The sequence below is a fragment of the Cucurbita pepo genome, chromosome 11 (assembly GCF_057944985.1).
Source record: "Cucurbita pepo subsp. pepo isolate OVF chromosome 11, ASM5794498v1, whole genome shotgun sequence".
Lineage (NCBI taxonomy): Eukaryota > Viridiplantae > Streptophyta > Magnoliopsida > Cucurbitales > Cucurbitaceae > Cucurbita > Cucurbita pepo.
This window is the reverse complement of record NC_141808.1, coordinates 3443627-3462590: the sequence shown is the minus strand read 5'-3', so window position 1 is coordinate 3462590 and position 18964 is coordinate 3443627. Positions and strand designations below refer to the sequence as shown.

Here is an 18964-nt window from a genome sequence, read left to right as displayed (position 1 = left end):
TTTGTCTTTAAACTACCCTTCAAAGGTCGCTCAGAATTTCAAGCCGGATCATATATTAAAAAACATTTGGATTGCAACTTAAGGAAGATGTATAAGAAAGTGGATATAAATTACATATTATTCACAACAAATTAAGAAACCCATCTTCTTAATTTAGAATCATCCTCTTTCTCTCTTCAATACATTTTGTTTTTGAGAGAGAAACCCAAAGTTATGTGGATATTGTAAAGTTTATAAGTCCATTGGTTGAGTGACCAACCCTAATTTAAAAGGCACCACTCTCCAATTGAGCTTTTAACACTTTCCTCAAGATCTTGCCTGAAGGAGCAACTGGAATTGAGTCCACAAACAAAACCTTCCTGATTTTCTTGTAGTATATAACCTGCAGCCATAACAACCACCAAACGTTCTAGTAAGAAATATATTGCTATAACTTTGCAGCCAAAAAGGTCTATATGGCCACACTCGAGCTTTTTCGACCATGGCTCCAACCACGGTGATTCATGATTTGGCTAATTAAAACGGTTGATAAAGATGCTGGATGGGTTTAGAACATCGTGAGACAATTCTGTTCCTGTCTACCGGTGAGATCCCACATTGGTTGAGGAGGAAAACTAAATATTTTTTTATAAAAGTTTGGAAACCTCTCCCTAATGGATTTAGCAGTTTTAAAAACTTGGAGGAAAGCTCAAAAGAGAAGGCCCAAAGAGTATAATATCACCTACCGGTGGGTTTGGGTCGTTATAAATGATATCAAAGTCAAACATTAAGTGATAAGCCTTGAAGGGGGGTGAACACGAAGGGGTGTGCCAGCAAGGACGTTGAGCCCTGAAAGGGGGGATTGGAGGGTCGCACATCGATTGGAAAGAGGAATAAGTACCAGCGAGGATGCTTGGCCTAGTGAGATCCTACATGGGTTGGGAAGGAGAACGAAGCTTTCTTTACAAGAATGTGAAAACCTATTCTTAACGTACACGTTTTAAAAACCTTAAAAGGAAGCCCGAAAGGGGAAGCTCAAAGAGGACAATATCTTCTACCGATGAGCTTGGTTTGTTATAAATGATATCAAAACCAAACATCTGGTAATATGCTAACGAGGAGGCTAAGCCTTGAAGGGGGTGAACACGAAGCGGTATGCCAGCAAGGACACTGGACCCCGAAAAGGGGTGGATTGGAGGGTCCCGCACCGATTGGAGAAGAGAATGAGTGACCCAACTAGCAGATATTGTGAAATCCCACGTCGATTGGGAGGACAACAAAACTTTCTTTATAAGAGTGTGGAAATATAAAGAGGTAGGAGAAAGTCCGAAAAAATATAAAAAATAAAAACACTAACCTGATCAGAAATATACTTCTTGATGTCATCCTCACTAATCTTGGAGCCTTTAGTTCTAACAACAAATGCAGCCGGGATCTCTCCAGCTGCTTCATCTTCCATTCTATGAACCATCAAACCAATTTGTTTCCTTAATCTTAATCATAATCATAATCATAATCATAATCATATTCACGTGGAAACTTACGGTACGACAGCAGCAGAAGAAACATTAGGGTTTGAAGTCAAGAGAGCTTCAAGCTCAGCTGGGGCCACTTGATATCCTTTGTATTTGATCAGTTCCTTCAGTCGATCGACGATGAAGATCTCGTCGTCGTCGTCGATGAACCCCAAGTCTCCAGTGTGGAGCCACCCATTCTTGTCTATAGTCTTCTCTGTGGCTTCTTTGTTATTAAGGTAACCTGGTTTATGATTAAGCTTCTAATTTAGCCCATTATAAATTATACCTTATCTTGTTTTATAAAAATAATTAATTATTTAATTTTGTTCACATTATTATATTTCACATGCCTTATTAATTCAACACATTATTTATTATTTTATGGATCATATTTAGGCCTACATCTGACCTCAATAAATAAATAGAGGCATTTATTATTTTTCTGTCACACATTTATTTGAAAAATTAATTCTCTTCTACCATATTCAGGGCTTCCATTTATTATTTGTCGTGTCGTGTCGTGTCGTGGGGTCTACCGACGTTAAAAATAATAATTTAAAAAGCTGACGTGGATTGTGGGACTTGCCTTTCATGATCTGGGAGCCACGTATGCAGATCTCACCAGGGTGATTACGTGGCAAAGATACACCAGTTTCAGGGTGTATGATCTTCATCTCAGCGTTCCTTACGACGGTCCCGCACGCACCTGATTTAAACTCGAACGGCTCCTTTGCGAAACCCAGACACATCGACAGAACCGGACCGGCCTCCGTCATCCCATATCCCTGCACATTCAATTTTTCTATTTTTAATTCATTAAATATTATATTTTATGTTTTTTTTTTTATTTTAATTATTATTTTCCTCTTGTCTTCGAAAAGAAAATTAAACTTGCTTTATAACATTTAAATTTTATTAAATTGGATCATACACTTAAGAATTTCAATAATATCAAATTAGGCATAATTTGAAGTTTAATTAATGTACAGTTAATCATTAAATTATTTTTCTTAAACGTTAAAAATTCAAATGCAGTCAAACAAGAACGCATTAAATATAATATACTTTGAGATTAATATTTAAAAATTTAAAAGTTGAATTCAAATAATTTTTATGGAAAAATCAATTTAAAATAAAATAATTAAGAGTTTATAGACTATTCAAGTCGAATTAAACTAAGATTTATTAAAACTATAAAGATTAAAATAATAATAATAATTTAACAAAAAACTATTAAGAAATTTTGACTTAGAAAAAAATTAATTAATATCTCACTTTATAAAAAAAATATCTTATATCATGATCGAATATAAATGGCATCGTTTGAATTGTTCTTCTATTTTTATATTTCTATGAAAATTAGAATATACAGAAATTAATAAAATAAAAATCAAATTCATTTGAAAAGTCAACATTAAATATTATACTTTAAAATACAAAAAATTTAAATTAGAAACTAACCACCAAGTTGCCCACCAACATATCTGTTTTCTCTTATAATTTAAATATTTTGTAAATATATATTGACTTTAATATTAATCATACTCCAACAATAATGGTAATACTATATATTTAAAATAATTTTATAATGTTTTTAAAAATATTTTAATAAAACAAATTGAAGAATTGTTTCAATTGTAAATTAAAATAAAAGAAAATTAAGAATTACCTGTCCAAGCGTGGCGTTGGGGAGTCGGGCCTTGACAGTGTCTTCCAGGGCCTTGCCCATGGGGGCAGCACCCGACATGACGATTCTGATGGACGACAAGTCGTAACGGTGGATGTCGGGGTTTTTGGCGAAGTCCAAGACGATGGGAGGGACGAAGGGGGCTATAGTGGCTTTGTGGGTCTGAATTAGGCGGAGAAGAGACGACATGTCGTATTTTTGGAGGATGAGAATGGCCGCGCCGACACGTAGTCCGCAGAGGAGAACGGAATTGAGAGAGTAGATATGGAATAATGGAAGAAGACATATAAGCACGTCATTGCTGTTTAAATCCACATTTGGATTCTCTCCGTCCACCTGCAAAATTAAACGGTCAAATATTTGAATTTTCAAATTTTCCGTCAAGGCTAATTTAGGAAATAATCATAAGTAAGGAATACATCTCAATTGACACGAATATTTTTAAAGAAGTCCAGTAAATAATATCATATGATTGTGGAGAGTAGTAATTTCTAACGGGTTTTTACTGACTTGTTGAGCGATGCTTGTAACGAGAGATTTGTGTGTGAGCATAACGCCTTTAGGAACTCCGGTGGTTCCGGACGAGAACGGAAGAGCAACGACATCGTTGGAGTTAATTTTCACGGCCGGAATTTCATTTTCATCCGCCTCTAAGATCTCGGAGAATCTCAGGCAACCCACCGGCGGGGAATCCGTACATATAATTTTCACCCCATTTTCCAATGCAAATTCCCGAACTTTCTCCACAAATTCCGCCTGCGTAATTATAACCTTCGGCCTCGCCGTGGCCGCCTGTTTCTTGATTTCCGCCGGCTTGTATAATGGGTTTGCGGTGGTGCTAATGGCGCCGGCATAGGACGCGCCAAGGAAGGCGAAGACGAATTCAGGGCTGTTCTGTAGTAGAAGCATTATGACATCGCCTTGTCCGACACCGATCTTGCTTAGACCGGTAGCGACGCGTCTGGCGGCTAGGTCGACGGCGGCGTAGGTGTGGATTTGGCCGGTGGCGGCGTTGATTAGGCAGGGGCGGTGGTGGAATTGGGAGAGGTGTTGGAAGCAGTAGGTGTGGAGGGGGAGGTGGTTTGGGATGTAGATGTCGGGGAGCTTTGATCGGAAGATGAAATCCTGGGCGTTGGTAAGTTGAGAATCCATCGGTTTTGGGTGTTTGGATGGCGAGAAAATTAGGAGGATGAGAGAATTTGGTTTGATGGGGTTCTTGAAATTTTGGTTTAGTTTCTGTGAGCAACGCTTTTGGTGCCAAGTAATATGGAGTAGGTGGTGATACAGGTGGAGTTGATGAAATGGAGTTTGACGTTAATTTTAATACATTTTTATTCTCCTTTTCAAATACCCAAAAAAAAAAAAAAAAAAAAAAAAATCATTTCAAAATCTAAGATGGTTTGGTTCGATCCCATCTAGTTTGAGAAAACCCGTAAATTAACACAACCTAAACAAGTTCATTGTTCAAGTTGGATTGAGTTAGACCAGATTTTTCGAATCATTGGATTTCTTTTAACACCCTTAATTGTGTCTCATTCTCTTCATCTAGCCAACTTTGTCACTTTTCACAGTTGTCCTCGAACCGTTAGCAATTCTTGACATCAATTCAATTGTATCTATGAATTTACTTGTTCCAAGCTACCCCAAACACAATCATAGATTATGCGTAGAATCAGATCGGGAGGAAGGCAACGGCCAATGATTACTCTCCAAAATGTTGATGACTTGTGGTACAAGGAGGAGAAAATTAAAAAAGGAAAATATGAACGTATAATAATAAGAATAAGTTAAGGTCAATCATGTGAAAATATTTGAAAATGAAATAAATTATAGAAATAAATGAAATTGTCCAAAAATCCGTGGTTGGTGAGAAAATGAAAGGTGCAGAGACCACGTTTGTCCAATAGGCAATCATATGCGCCACGTAGGACTACAAAACGTCGTCGTGGCGTTCTCCTAAATACAAATCCTAAGCGACAAGTTTTCCAATGAGATTGTTTATTGTTGCCACGTGGATATTACTTGTATTTAGTTTAATGATAATTAGTTTTCTTTCATTTTCACCCAAATAAAAATGTACGAAATTTTGATTAATAAAAAGGGGTTGATTGTAATTGAATTCCCGAAAGTGTAGAGTGTTGGATTGAAGTCCCACATCGGCTAATTTAGAAAATGATCATGCGTTTATAATCAAGAAACACTCTCCCCATTAATATGAGGCATTTTGGGAAGCCCAAAGCAAAGTGGACAACATCCATACTATTGTGGAGAGTTGTACCTAAATTCAAAGTTATAATTTTTAGACAGTGTCTATATATAATATATTCAATAAATATGCAAAATCCACTGATGTCTTGTACAAAAATTGCAAGAGGTTTTCAAACTTTTTAATAATAATCATTATATGATACTTATATCAATGATTAGATTATGTCATCGATAATATTTTTATTGGAAAAATAAAAGGCAAAAAGCATCCCGTTAAAATATCTTCGTTATAGTTAACGTGTAAAGATATAAAAATAAAATACATTAATTACTAACTTGATTGGATTAAATTTCATATAATATGTTTGGTGAGATTTATTTTGTTATAAAAATAAATATGCTAATACATTTAGAAATCAAGAATTGGAAATCAATATAATAGAATATTATCGTACACTTTCACCTAACAAAATCCGTTGACTTTTTAGTTGGTTTGAAATAATATAATGAAGTAAAATTGATTCCCATATTTAGTTTTATTTTGTAAATATTAATTTTGAATTTATTTTTTTGTGAAAATTTTTAAAATAAGTTTTCGATGTTAAGTCAAAATGTTGACCAACCCAACGTAGTAAAACGTTTCTTATAAATTACATTGAAGTATCATTTTAGTTTCTATATCTTCGAAGATATTTATTTAATTATTTTGCAAAGATTTACCGTAGGGGAAGATTTCATCTCATAAATCGTTAAATTAATAAACAAAAATTTACAAAAATGCTTATAATTTACATTTTATAACATTTTATTATATATGTTCTTTTATTTATTATTATTTTTTTAAAACTCATAGATATTTAAAAATATAACAAATTGATACATTATTTGGTATATTTAAAAATACGTGCATCCCACCTAACTTGGTTTACTTGGCTTATTAAAATTCTTCCAAAAACTTAATTCGCAACTCGAGGGAATTTTTAATAAATGTAGATTGGGATGGAGGCGTTTTGAAGGAATTGGAAGAGAGGGTCGAGCAGGTAGAGATGAGTCCGGCTGATATTAGTGAGATATTCACGTCGGGCGAGAAGAGAACGAAAAAATTATTTACAAATATGTGGAAACTTCTTTTTAAAATTGTGAGGCTGACAGTGATACCCAACAAGTGAAAGCAAACAATATCTACTAGCAGTGTACAAATTGATATAGAAAAAGAGAAAGAGAAAACTTTATCATTCTTCTCTTTGCTTCTTTTCTTTTTTCGATTTCTACTAATAAATTTTTTTAATTATTTTTGTGGAGATTAAATTTAATATAAAGAAAATAAAAAACTAATTTTAATATTTGTTTAGTTGGAAAGGAATTTTTCATGAATAATTTTCATTTTCTTACCTGAGGTCTGTTACAAACTTTAAAACAGCATAATAAATTTACTGACATTTGATAATAAAAAATATAATAGAATGTTTATGTTAATAAACTTTAATTAATAATGTAATTTTTTACCATTATATATATATATATATATATATATATATATATATATATATAAAGTTGGACAGAGAAATGATTTGAGCGAGGTCGAGGGAATCAAGAAATCTCTCTCCCACCCTCACCTCTTCAGGTGAAATGAATATCTCTAATTCAAATTTATTCTCTTGTACATATGTCAACAAGATATTGACTTTTGTCGGTAATGAGTACAAATAGTTGACAATTCTATTTATTCCAACGAGCTGGCTTAATTTGATAGGAAAAAAAAAAACAACATTAAATTCTTGTAGACGGTCAAAAATTGAGGTTAAATTAAATTATAAATTTAGTTTTAAACTTTTATGATAATTTCTATTATTAGGTTTTAAACTTTAAAGGACACTCAATTAAAAAAAATTTAATTTATATTTAATATAACAATTAATTTTTAAAAGTTTAAAATTTCCAATAAAGTTAGCCATAAAATTAAAAGTTCATAAATTTTGTGGACATTTTACATGTGGATAGACTTTGTAAACATAAAATTGAAAGTGGAAGGATTTATTAAATATTTCAATTTTCATCGTCACAAAATTTTGTATTTATTTTCTTAGAGATCGAAGTAGGGAAGTAGGGATTGTCCGTAGAGAATTTGTGAGGATCGGATTTCCTGAGGGAGGTTTTTGATAGCATATAGAGGTGTTCAGTATTGTTTGATTAATCTATATCACGTGAGTCTATAGAATTGGAAGCATGATAAGATGTGGCTCATGTTTATAGGCCTCGTTGTGAGGGAACTATAGGAGTAGTTAACTAATCTCTAATATTGAACTTGTTTCGAGTGATAAGGGTCCACATAGCAGAGGCACAAAAGGAATTAAAGAATCGTCAATCTTTAATAGTGAAATTGTCTCAATAGACATGGTCCACATTTGTACTAAATGAGTTTAATGATATAAGGTCGTGCCCTATATACATTTCATAACAGTGACAATAGGTTATTATGTAGAGATTGTTAGAGCTATTATGAAGAACAAGAGTCCACAATTCACATAATACAAGAACAAGAGTCACGTTGATTATAATTATATGGAAACTGCTAGAGAGTCATCCACTCATCTCTAGTAATAAATTGTCTCGTAGAATAGGTACGTGCGTGCAGATCATGTGAAACCAATAATTGAGATGATCTTATAAAAGTTGGATAACACGTAAATAACTTTTAATAAGATGTATTAAAATCAAAGATATACATCATTCAACAACTCTTCTTTTCATTTCATAAAAAACACTTTTCAAAAGACATCTCAAAGCCGCCCTCATTCTTAATGTTAGGCCATTTTGGGGTTGATTTTGAACCAGTCCCCAAGATGGTAAACTCTATATAAATGGGTATCATAACTAGAACGAGTCAATATTCAAACTTGATGACCAATACTCACGCCACACCACTTTGCCACGCAATTTAGTCTTGGGACAAATTCTAAGTTTTGAAGAAAAGTTTCCTCCAATCACAATTCAATCAACATTCCAATGCTATATCGTTCGTCGAAAGTTCGAACCTCTAACCTTTAGATTGAGAACAAATATCAAAACCATACGGGTTCTCACCTAAGCTAAGATGCTTAAGATAATGAACTTCCCTAGAATATCCACTTCCAATTAAACAAATTCCCAACAAAAATTTCTATCTCACAAGTAAAGAATATAAGTCCAATTAAGTCATTGTATCTTTAAGAGGTTTGAATATGATTAATTCAAAAGGAATCTCAAAAGTAATGAACAAAAACAAGAACCAAAAGCAAAAGCATCGTAGAAACAGAGAAAACAGAGCAATATATCAGAACCAACAAATAGAAACCTTATTATATACATCTATAAGGGGGGGAAAGAGCCAAAACAAGAAGAAACTAAACAAGAGTTATGGTTACAGAGCATACAAAATCTCATAGTTGCGAGAGCTTACACAATTAATTTTATGTTCTTCCATATCCAATCGAACGCAGCGGCGGCAAAGGGGGCAAGTAGAAACCCTAACTAACCACGAATCGATGCATTTCCGGTGATAAACATGGCCACACCCACCAAGTTTTCTACACCACTGGCCCTTTCTAAACCCATCGAGACAAATAGAGCAATCAATTTGGGAATGGGGATTGACCCCATTAGAGAATTGGAACTGGAGGAGCTTTTTGAGGTCACGACGGGAGAACCCAGATGAGGAATCGGGGTATTGGGCACGGCGGCGATGGAGGGCGCTGGCGATGCAGAGGTGGAAGAGGAGGAGGGCAGTGGCGAGGCCGAGGAAGACGAAGAAGAGGGTGGTAAAGAAGATCATGACGGCAACCTTGAGAAGCAGAGAGAGGAGTTTACCCTCTGGCTTCGGCGGCGGTGGTGGGTGGGGAAGCGAGTCGCCGCTCGCGGCGGCGGAATCTTGAAGGGGCATTTGGGATGGTTATGCGGCGGCGGATGAGAAATGGGGGATTGGGAATTTGGGATATGAGCGATGAAAAAAGGAGTATGGGAATGGAAAGCGTGAGCGTATGGGTATTGAAGGGTGTGAGAGGCAGGGCTTATTGACTTTGGTCTTTTTAATATTTAGGATATGCTTCACTTCAATCTATTCTTTCAATTAAAAAAAATGTTATATTTGGCTAGGTAGGATTAAGGACTATAATTTAATTTTAAAACGACCCATTTATTTTTTATTTGAATGAACATATTAAAAATTTCGGACTTCCACAATGATATGATAATGTACATTTGAAGGATAAGTTCAGATGATTTTTGGCCTCAAAACTATGAAGATGTATTCATTGCTTATAAAACCACGATCCTTTCCTAATAATCTTCGACAAGGCATGGTTTGGTTTGGTCTTTTTTTTTTTTTTTTGAAATTGATACTATATGAATCCAAACAGACCTACCCATTTCAAACTTTAAGACTTTAAGAGTTTGTGAGTCATAATTTTTTTTTTTTTTTCTAATTTGGGTTGGTTTGATTTTTTGAAGAATTGAAAATTTAGTTTGATTCATGGGTGAGAACTTTAACCTGAAAATATTTCAACCATGTTATTTTAAAGATGTTATGAAAATTAAGAATATTTGACGTTTATCAACAGGGTTAGTTAAGGATGGTAATTTGTAAATTTTTTATGCTTGAGTTTTATGAGATTTTTGTTATGAATGTAACATGTATTCAACAAGTAGATTTTCTAAATTTATATATTTAAAAAAATGAACGAGTTTTATGAGACTTTAGTTATGAATGTAACATATACTAAACAAGTAGAGTTTCTAAAAAAATATTTTTTTAATAAATGAACAACACCAACCGAAAATAGAGTGTTGAGTTGTGAATTCTTCTATCTTCGAGTCACCAACATGATCCAAAATTAAACTCTTGACCTATAATAAAGTAGAAAATCATGCTAGACGTAAACTTCACGACTTGATTAGTAAATGTCTTGATACATAATTTGTACGTCATTGCTATTTTTTGAAAAGTAATATTTTGGAAGATGCTGAGTATCTAATGGGGTGCGACAAACATGTACATAATAATTACAAACATACAACGTACTTTGTGGAATTTGAATCTGGACAAGATAAATATTTCATATCGTTACTGGAAGTTGGGGGATGAGAATTGACACTAAGTTAGTAGAGACAAGTCTCATACATTATAGTGCCTCATTAAATTATATGGATCGATTTGCTTATAATAATTATATCAATAAATGCAACTTATGTTATAGTGCATACGAGTACAACTCTATATCTCTATGATATATTTATTGTGAAAAGTTTAAATTAATATTTAGTATATTAAATAATTAAATATAAAAGAAAAATATTTAATTTAAAGTATTTAAATTAATATTTAAGACCTTATAAAAATATATTTATAATATTTGATACATTAAATATTAAAATAATTACGAAAAAAAAAGACCAATCAAATTCGATTGAATTTGTTGATTTTTTTTTTTTTTTTTTTTTTTTGAAAATCTATTTATAAGTTCTTTTAATTTAGTTGTTTAGTTTAAGTTTAGAACCTACATGAATGCATATATCTCAACTTCCGTTTATGATCATTACCTCAACATCCTTATCAGTATAAAAGTGTGTTATTTTTACCTAAAAAGTAAAAGTGGCACGTGACTTTGTAACGACCCAGGCCCACCGTTAGTCGATATTGTCCTCTTTATGATTTCGATCAAGGCTTTAAACGCGTCTTAAAGCCTTGAGGGGAAGCCCAAAGAGGACAATATCTGCTAGCAGTGGATCTGGGCCGTTACAAATGGTATCAGAGCCAGACACCGGATTATATGCCGGTGAAGAGGCTGTTCTTCAAAAGGGGTAGACATGAGACGGTGCGCCAGTAAGAACGCTGAGCGCCGAAGGGATGTGGATTGTAATGTCCCACATTGGTTGGGAGGAGAACAAAATCTCATTTATAAGGGTATAGAAACCTTCTTTCTCCTAGCAGCATAGACATTTTAAACCCTTGAGGGGATGCTCAAAAGGGAAAGCCCAAAGAGGACAATATCTTATAGCGGTGGGTTTGGGTCCATACAAATGGAGTATTGTAAGAAATACTCAATAATAAGTAACCCCTCTACTGGGAACATAAAATAAAATCAATAAGTAACCCCTCTCTACTGGGAACATAAAATAAAATCACATGTAATCATGTTTGGGATCTATCATTTCATAAGATATCATGACATGACCTTGTTCTCTACTTCCAGTCCGACCATAATTGAATGTGTAGTATTTCTCTACACGGTCGACGTATGTGCACATGAACCCCAAGCAAGCTCGTATACGTACCCTCTAAACCTGGTTTTTTGCTAGCATACACTTACGCTACCAAAATATACAATATTTGTATCTCTTTAGATATCCGGTTTTCACAATGCTACCAAAAGAATGACAATCATTTCCTCAACAAAGTTGGTGATTATTTTTCTTAGTCAAATGTTCTCTACAATAACTTCAACTATATTTTTTAACCCTATTTTTAAACGTGACTTTAATCATTACTATCAAGCTATGAATTTCTTTGGAGATTTAAAATGAGTTGAAATAACTTTCAAGATCTCGGGCCCATAAAAATCTTTAAAACTAAATCATAAAGTTAAACGTATAGATCTCAAGCTAATTTAAATACAAAAATTTCTTTAACCATAATCGCCCGTCACCTCATATGTACTTTCTCGTGCTTGAAAAAGAAACATTTTGAAAAAAAAGTAGTTCTTGCCTAGAAAACCCAATAAGTAACTTTATTGTTGGAGTCGAGAAATGCAAATACAAACAACGTTCTAAGTTCCAGATAGGTTCATACCACTTTTATAATTTCTAAACCTTGTTAGGTGGCACCACTTTCGTATGTAAAGGGTATCAATCTTATTCTTAGTAACCTTGAAAGAGGCAGAAAAAGAACCTACTAAATTTACACGTCATCTATACCCCACGACTATCCTAATTTAAAATTTAAAATAATATTTAATTTGGTGCATTTATAAGTCTCCCTATATGGTTATGCCATGATAATAATTCACCTCCTCCTACCCTTTACCAACCACAATATTCAACATGTTTTTGTGCACAATACTCCTTCTAACATTAAAATTCACAATTATTAGCCTTTATACAGTTTTGAATTTTATATCCATCCATCCTTATTGTCCTCCTTTCGGTCAAAGGCATCCTACCACTTATTTAATAAAATTTTATGGACTTTTTTTCGTAGTTGATGGAGGTACATTAATATCTTCGGTTAGAAACAAAGAATCTCGTAAAAGACATTTATGGTCTTACTTTAAACTGTTGGATGATGGAAGTCCCACATCGACTAATTTAGGGAATGATCATGGGTTTATAAGTGAGGAATACTAACTCCATTCGTATGAGGCCTTTTGGGGAAACCCAAAGCAAAGCCATGAGAGCTTATGCTCAAAGTGGACAATATCATACCATTGTGGAGAGTCGTGTTCGTCTAACATGGTATCAGAGCCATGCCCTAAACTTAGTCGTGCCAATAAATTGGTAAATCCTCAAATATCGAACAAAGAACTCCTAAAGAAAAGGAGTCAAGCCCCTCCTCGAAGGCAGTAAAAAATGACTAAGACTCCAAAGGAGTCGAGCCTCGATTAAGGGGAGGCGCACTTTGTTCGAGGGGAGGTGTTGGATGATGGAAGTCCCACATCGGCTAATTTAGGGAATGATCATGGGTTTATAAGTGAGGAATACTAACTCCATTCGTATGAGGCCTTTTGGGGAAACCCAAAGCAAAGCCATGAGAGCTTATGCTCAAAGTGGACAATATCATACCATTGTGGAGAGTCGTGTTCGTCTAACATGGTATCAGAGCCATGCCCTAAACTTAGTCGTGCCAATAAATTGGTAAATCCTCAAATATCGAACAAAGAACTCCTAAAGAAAAGGAGTCAAGCCCCTCCTCGAAGGCAGTCAAAAATGACTAAGACTCCAAAGGAGTCGAGCCTCGATTAAGGGGAGGCGCACTTTGTTCGAGGGGAGGTGTTGGATGATGGAAGTCCCACATCGGCTAATTTAGGGAATGATCATGGGTTTATAAGTGAGGAATACTAACTCCATTCGTATGAGGCCTTTTGGGGAAACCCAAAGCAAAGCCATGAGAGCTTATGCTCAAAGTGGACAATATCATACCATTGTGGAGAGTCGTGTTCGTCTAACATGGTATCAGAGCCATGCCCTAAACTTAGTCGTGCCAATAAATTGGTAAATCCTCAAATATCGAACAAAGAACTCCTAAAGAAAAGGAGTCAAGCCCCTCCTCGAAGGCAGTCAAAAATGACTAAGACTCCAAAGGAGTCGAGCCTCGATTAAGGGGAGGCGCACTTTGTTCGAGGGGAGGTGTTGGATGATGGAAGTCCCACATCGGCTAATTTAGGGAATGATCATGGGTTTATAAGTGAGGAATACTAACTCCATTCGTATGAGGCCTTTTGGGGAAACCCAAAGCAAAGCCATGAGAGCTTATGCTCAAAGTGGACAATATCATACCATTGTGGAGAGTCGTGTTCGTCTAACATAAACTTCTTTCAAAAATCATAAAAAATAAGTCATCATGATCGAAGACCAAGCGAAGGCCATGACACCATGGACACGCTCAAACATATGATGTGTGTCGAGCCAACCATGTCACAGTAATCGCCAATGCCTGTAGTCAATTCCAGCCTACTCCTCTTAGCTGCTTTAAGCAACTTAAACGATTTAAACGATTATGAAATTTTTTTGGTGGAGAATTCTAACAAGGAACGTAAAATTCATTAAGTCAATAGGAAAAGAGTGATATTGCTTGTAACAACCCATATTTAGGATTTGGATCAAGATTTTGAATCCAAATTGTCATGACTCACACCTAAGATTCACATCAGGATTTGAAATATGAATTCGGCACTTGATGACCCCAACATTTCTCTGCATTACTTGCAGCATGATCACATTATGTACTCCTTACTTCTAAGAGTGAAGACTATCCCCACAAAGAAACACAAGTAATTCTAACATGTTTTGTCTTAACTCACATTCATCTTAGGAAAATTCACAAGAAGTCACTAACATGAAATTGCTCCAAGCAAAATACGTTTAACAATAGAGTTTTTATGATTAAGCCACCAAAAAAGGAAGGTGCACCTTGTTCGTATAGGTGGTAAGATCAATTCTTTTAAGCATTTTTTTAACCATCTTATCCTCATAATTGCTATTATTTAGACGTGGTCATTAGTTTATTCATGTACCCTTTACTCCCGTATCACATTGCTTAAGGATAGATATGAGTTAGGATTAAGAAATATTTAATTTTTTAACAAGGTCTTGATTACAAAACACACTTGATAAATCTTAAAGTAACAGTCTCTTAACTCAAATTTTGAAAGCTATGTTAAGTATATTTAATTCTGAATTATAGTTGACCATATATATAGGCACCCATGATAGATATCATATTTGTAAATATCGTGTATTCATTTATTATTCTTTCCATTTTCCTAGTAATTTATTTGATTCTGATTATAAATAGAGAATTTTCACACTTTTCTATTGTGTCGTCTCTACAGAATTATGAAGATGAACATGTTATATGTGGAAGAGATTTTGTGGGGTAGCGAATTGACCACTAAAGAAAGAAGTTGAAAAGAGGGCATGGAAGAAAATATCGATATATACAACGACCCTCGGTTGCATATAGATACCACTTTTTAAATTGATCACTATGCCTAGACCATTGTAAAACTACTTAGCTAGTAGTTTGATTAACCATCATTTCTTTTAGTACTATGGCCTTAAACAATTTTACGCAAGCCAAACAAACATGTATCAGATTGTTGATGAAATTCGAGCTCATCATAAACAACATGAAGTTACAATATATCGACTTTTTCGTGGTTTAAAATTGATAATACTTTTAAATTTAAGATATCTATTACCTAAAATTTGAAAAAAAAAAAAAAAAGGGGGGAGTTTTTGTATATTTATTGTGTTGTAGAAAAGTTTGGTGGGATTAATAAAACCTAAAATTGGTCATTCCAACCGCTTTGAAATGGTCACTTTAACCATCACCACATTAATACCTCACAAAACTAAATTGAATGCAACAGCTACCCTTCCCCCTCTTATATTATTTTCTTCTGCCAATGGACCACCTTTACTCTCAATTCAAAATATTAACTTCATTAAAATATTTCAAACAATTTTGAGGGGTAGTCATATGATCCGATAATTCGACCAATTTGCTATAAATTTTGAGTTGGGTTTCATTTTTTTTTTTTCGGTTTGGGTTGAGTTGAATTTTTTAAAAATTGAAAATTTGGTTCGGTCGTTAGGTTGACATTTTTTTTATCGGGTCAACCCGACCAACCGAAAGTAGAGTTACAGATTAAGAATATTTAACATTTGTAACCAATATTAGTGATGCAGCTTGACTTATAAGTATTTGATATTTGAAATTTATGAGATTTTAGTTATTAATGTAACATATATTAAGACTCTTTAGGTTACCATCCCAACAAACCCGAAATTTTGGGGTAGTACAAGAAAAATTTTCAATCCAGCATAAAAAAAAAAAGTTATTATTCTAAATTTAAATAAACAACAAAATTAATAATCTTTAAAAGTGTGCTCATAGCTCAACCCCAAATCTTAAAAAAAGATGGAAATGTATTGAAATGTTGAGTTTAGTGGAACAAATTTAAGAATTTAAAGCTTATATCTCATTTATTCAAAATAATATAATTCAAACAATATAAGGTAGCAGCTGCTTTTATGGTAAAATTATGATTCTCCATTCATATAGGTTACCGAACTTTCAATTTCCATAAACAATTTAAAATCCAAAATTTATTTATCAAATAATTATCCAAATATCCCCAAATCTTCTCCCTATCCCAACATATATGGAATTTTGGTTCTAAATTGCCCAAAAATGGTCATGTTTTTGTTCTTTTTGGTACTAAAAAATTCATCGTCCATGAACAATTCTGAACACATTTAATGGAGAAAAATGGAGAAAACTAAATTCAACCCAACAGAAATGGAAAATCATGAGTTTGAATCATAATCGTTGGGTGTAGAACATGAATGAACAATCCTATTGTTGTTCTTCCCCATCAGCCACTGTAATGTTCTTCTCACAAACGACGGTCGATTCTCAATAAATTCCGAGCTGTTTCTTCTTTGATTCTCTTCATCCATCGTTCCCATCCCATTTTCCGATCTGGGTCGGTTCCAATTTGCCGGAAAATGAAATGAAAATGCCCTTCTTGCTAAATCAGTCACCGGCAATCCGGTACCGGCGCCGACGACCTTCGCTTCAAAGCTCTCCTTCGAGCTCCCAAGGCGGAAACTCTCGACTCTCCGATTCGTTTCCATGAAATTGAACTCTCGTCTCGATTCGCCATCGCATTCTGACATTGCCGCTCGAGTTCCCGGCGTTAATGGCAGATTCTTCTTCTTTATCGCTTGTTTCCTCGCCGCGCGTTTCCTGATCGGAACTTGCAGAGAGGAATTCTCGTCCATTACATACCCAAATGAACCCATTGAAAAACATCTCCTTGAATCCACATTGCCATTGTTGCTACTCCCTTCTCCATATCTCTCCAAGCTTTTGAATTTTCCCAATTTTATCTGAACCACCGTCTCCGCCGCCGCTGCCGGAGGTTCCTCTGGTTTCAGTTCATCAAAATTGGAATTTCCAAGAAAACCCAGAAAGGAACCGGTGTGAACTTCCCCAATTTCTCTCGAGCTGTTACTTGCAGATTCAAGAACCTCAACAAGTGGGGACGTGAATCCGCCATTAATGGCGGCGAAATCTGAAATCAAGCTCGCACGGCAGAGAGGGCAAGTGGAATGTGTCAACAGCCAAGTGTCGATGCAGTCCATATGAAAGGCATGGCTACATTTGGTCAACAATCGGAGCTTATCGTTTGGCTGAAATTCACAGAGACAAACAGAGCAATCAAATGGGTCTACTTTCAAACCGATTATGGCTTTGTAGACAAAAACAGGGAGGGTGTCGATGAAGGATTGGTCCACTCCGGCGTCGTGGAGATCGAAAAGCTGCCGTAATTGGCCTTGGAAGGCGGAGGTATCGCCGTCGCCGACGGCGATATCTTCCGGGTCTGTTCTGTTTTGAGGCCTGAGAAATAATCGGAGAAGGAGATGGAGGAGGCTGGAGAAGAAGAAGACTATGGCGAGGATGATTATGGCTAAGAGAATTGTGGGACTCACTTCTTTGTCTATACGAAAACCCCCGTCCGATGTGGTCTCCGGCGGCGGCGGCGGCGGAGGAAGTGCAGAAATGGGTTCAGAGAGAGCGGCCATGGATGAATCTTTAGAAGCTTGAAGGACCCATTTGGAGAAAGAAGATGAAATTAAAATATTAGGTTGAAGAAGAGGAAGAGAAATAAATGATGCCAGATTGACAGATAACAACAAATACATCAATCATAGAAAGAAAATTATAAGAAAATCAATTAACATCATAAACAAATCTTGCTTAATTAGACCGTTTGATTTGAATGAGATACTTTAATCTTCATACTTTAATGTATTCTATGTTTGTAAATGGTGTCGTTTTTTAGCTTTCTCTTCCGTGCTTTCTCTCAATGTTTTCAAAATGAGTCGAGGTTTTCACACTCTTAAAATGTTTCGTTTTCCTCTCCAACCGATGTGAGATCTCGCACTATCTTGATCTTTAATGAATTTAGTACTTATATTTGCTCCATGGTCGATCATTTTGATTGATGAAAACTCAACTCAATCGCAGGTCAAGTCTTTGAATTTCTTTTTGTATAGCTCTTATTGCACCAGATGTTAAATACGATCAAGATCGAGATGAATTCTGTTCTAATTCAAATTGAGATGATTCATTTTAGGACTTAACATGGCAACCTTCTGTCACGAACATGCAATTAATGTATAAAAACAAATTATAATAAGTAGAATGGTTTGGACAAAAGAAGAAGGGAACTTTGGTTGACTTTTAAGGAACTAAAATACAAGGAAGAAATTTGTGTATGAATATCAATGAAATTATTTATTTACCTTCCAAAGATAAACAACAATGTCCTTTTCCTTATTTTAACCTCTCTTCTTCTATTATATTCTTCTATGAAATATACGTTAGGACCAAGAATGGGATGGTTAAACATGTCCAAATTTTCGATATATTTTTTTTTTTTTTTTTTGTGTTTATACTTCGATTTATCGATCTCTTGATAGTCGTTCACGATTTTTGTTGTTAATAAATGATCTTTAACGGTAACCAAAAGTGAATGTGATTGTAGATTAAATTGCATGAAAAGAAATGTTTATACTCTTGCATCATGTTTTTTAAATTGTGGGACTCTACTTATCCATGTGATTCAAGAAAGTGTGAAATACTTGCGTTTCCTTCTTTCTGTTATTCTTCTAGGGTCCCTACCTTCATTTAACATTTAGTTTAGCGTCGATGCATATGAAACTGATACCGCTTTCCCATGAAAGAAGTGTGTTCCCAATGAGACCAAGGAATTACAAAAATAGTATGAGTCTGGTGGTTCATGTATGTACG

At 34.8% G+C, this 18964-nt stretch overlaps 3 protein-coding genes across 3 annotated transcripts; all 3 read right to left on the bottom strand.

Moving 5' to 3' along the window:
* Positions 1-27: 27 nt before the first annotated feature.
* LOC111805816 (4-coumarate--CoA ligase CCL1) lies at positions 28-4465 on the bottom strand. Its single transcript, XM_023691051.2, has 6 exons — positions 3694-4465; positions 3166-3519; positions 2083-2281; positions 1524-1737; positions 1337-1439; positions 28-382 (listed from the first exon to the last, which is right to left on the bottom strand). Exons 1-6 carry the CDS (start codon positions 4333-4335, stop codon positions 266-268), a joined length of 1629 nt encoding a protein of 542 aa, XP_023546819.2. The 5' UTR covers positions 4336-4465; the 3' UTR covers positions 28-265.
* Positions 4466-8589: 4124 nt separating this feature from the next.
* Positions 8590-9428, bottom strand: LOC111805894 (RING-H2 finger protein ATL56). Its single transcript, XM_023691178.2, has one exon. It carries the CDS (start codon positions 9308-9310, stop codon positions 8792-8794), a length of 519 nt encoding a protein of 172 aa, XP_023546946.1. The 5' UTR covers positions 9311-9428; the 3' UTR covers positions 8590-8791.
* Positions 9429-16308: 6880 nt separating this feature from the next.
* Positions 16309-17733, bottom strand: LOC111805849 (RING-H2 finger protein ATL13). Its single transcript, XM_023691099.2, has one exon. It carries the CDS (start codon positions 17731-17733, stop codon positions 16453-16455), a length of 1281 nt encoding a protein of 426 aa, XP_023546867.1. The 3' UTR covers positions 16309-16452.
* Between the last annotated feature and the right edge of the window lie 1231 nt (positions 17734-18964).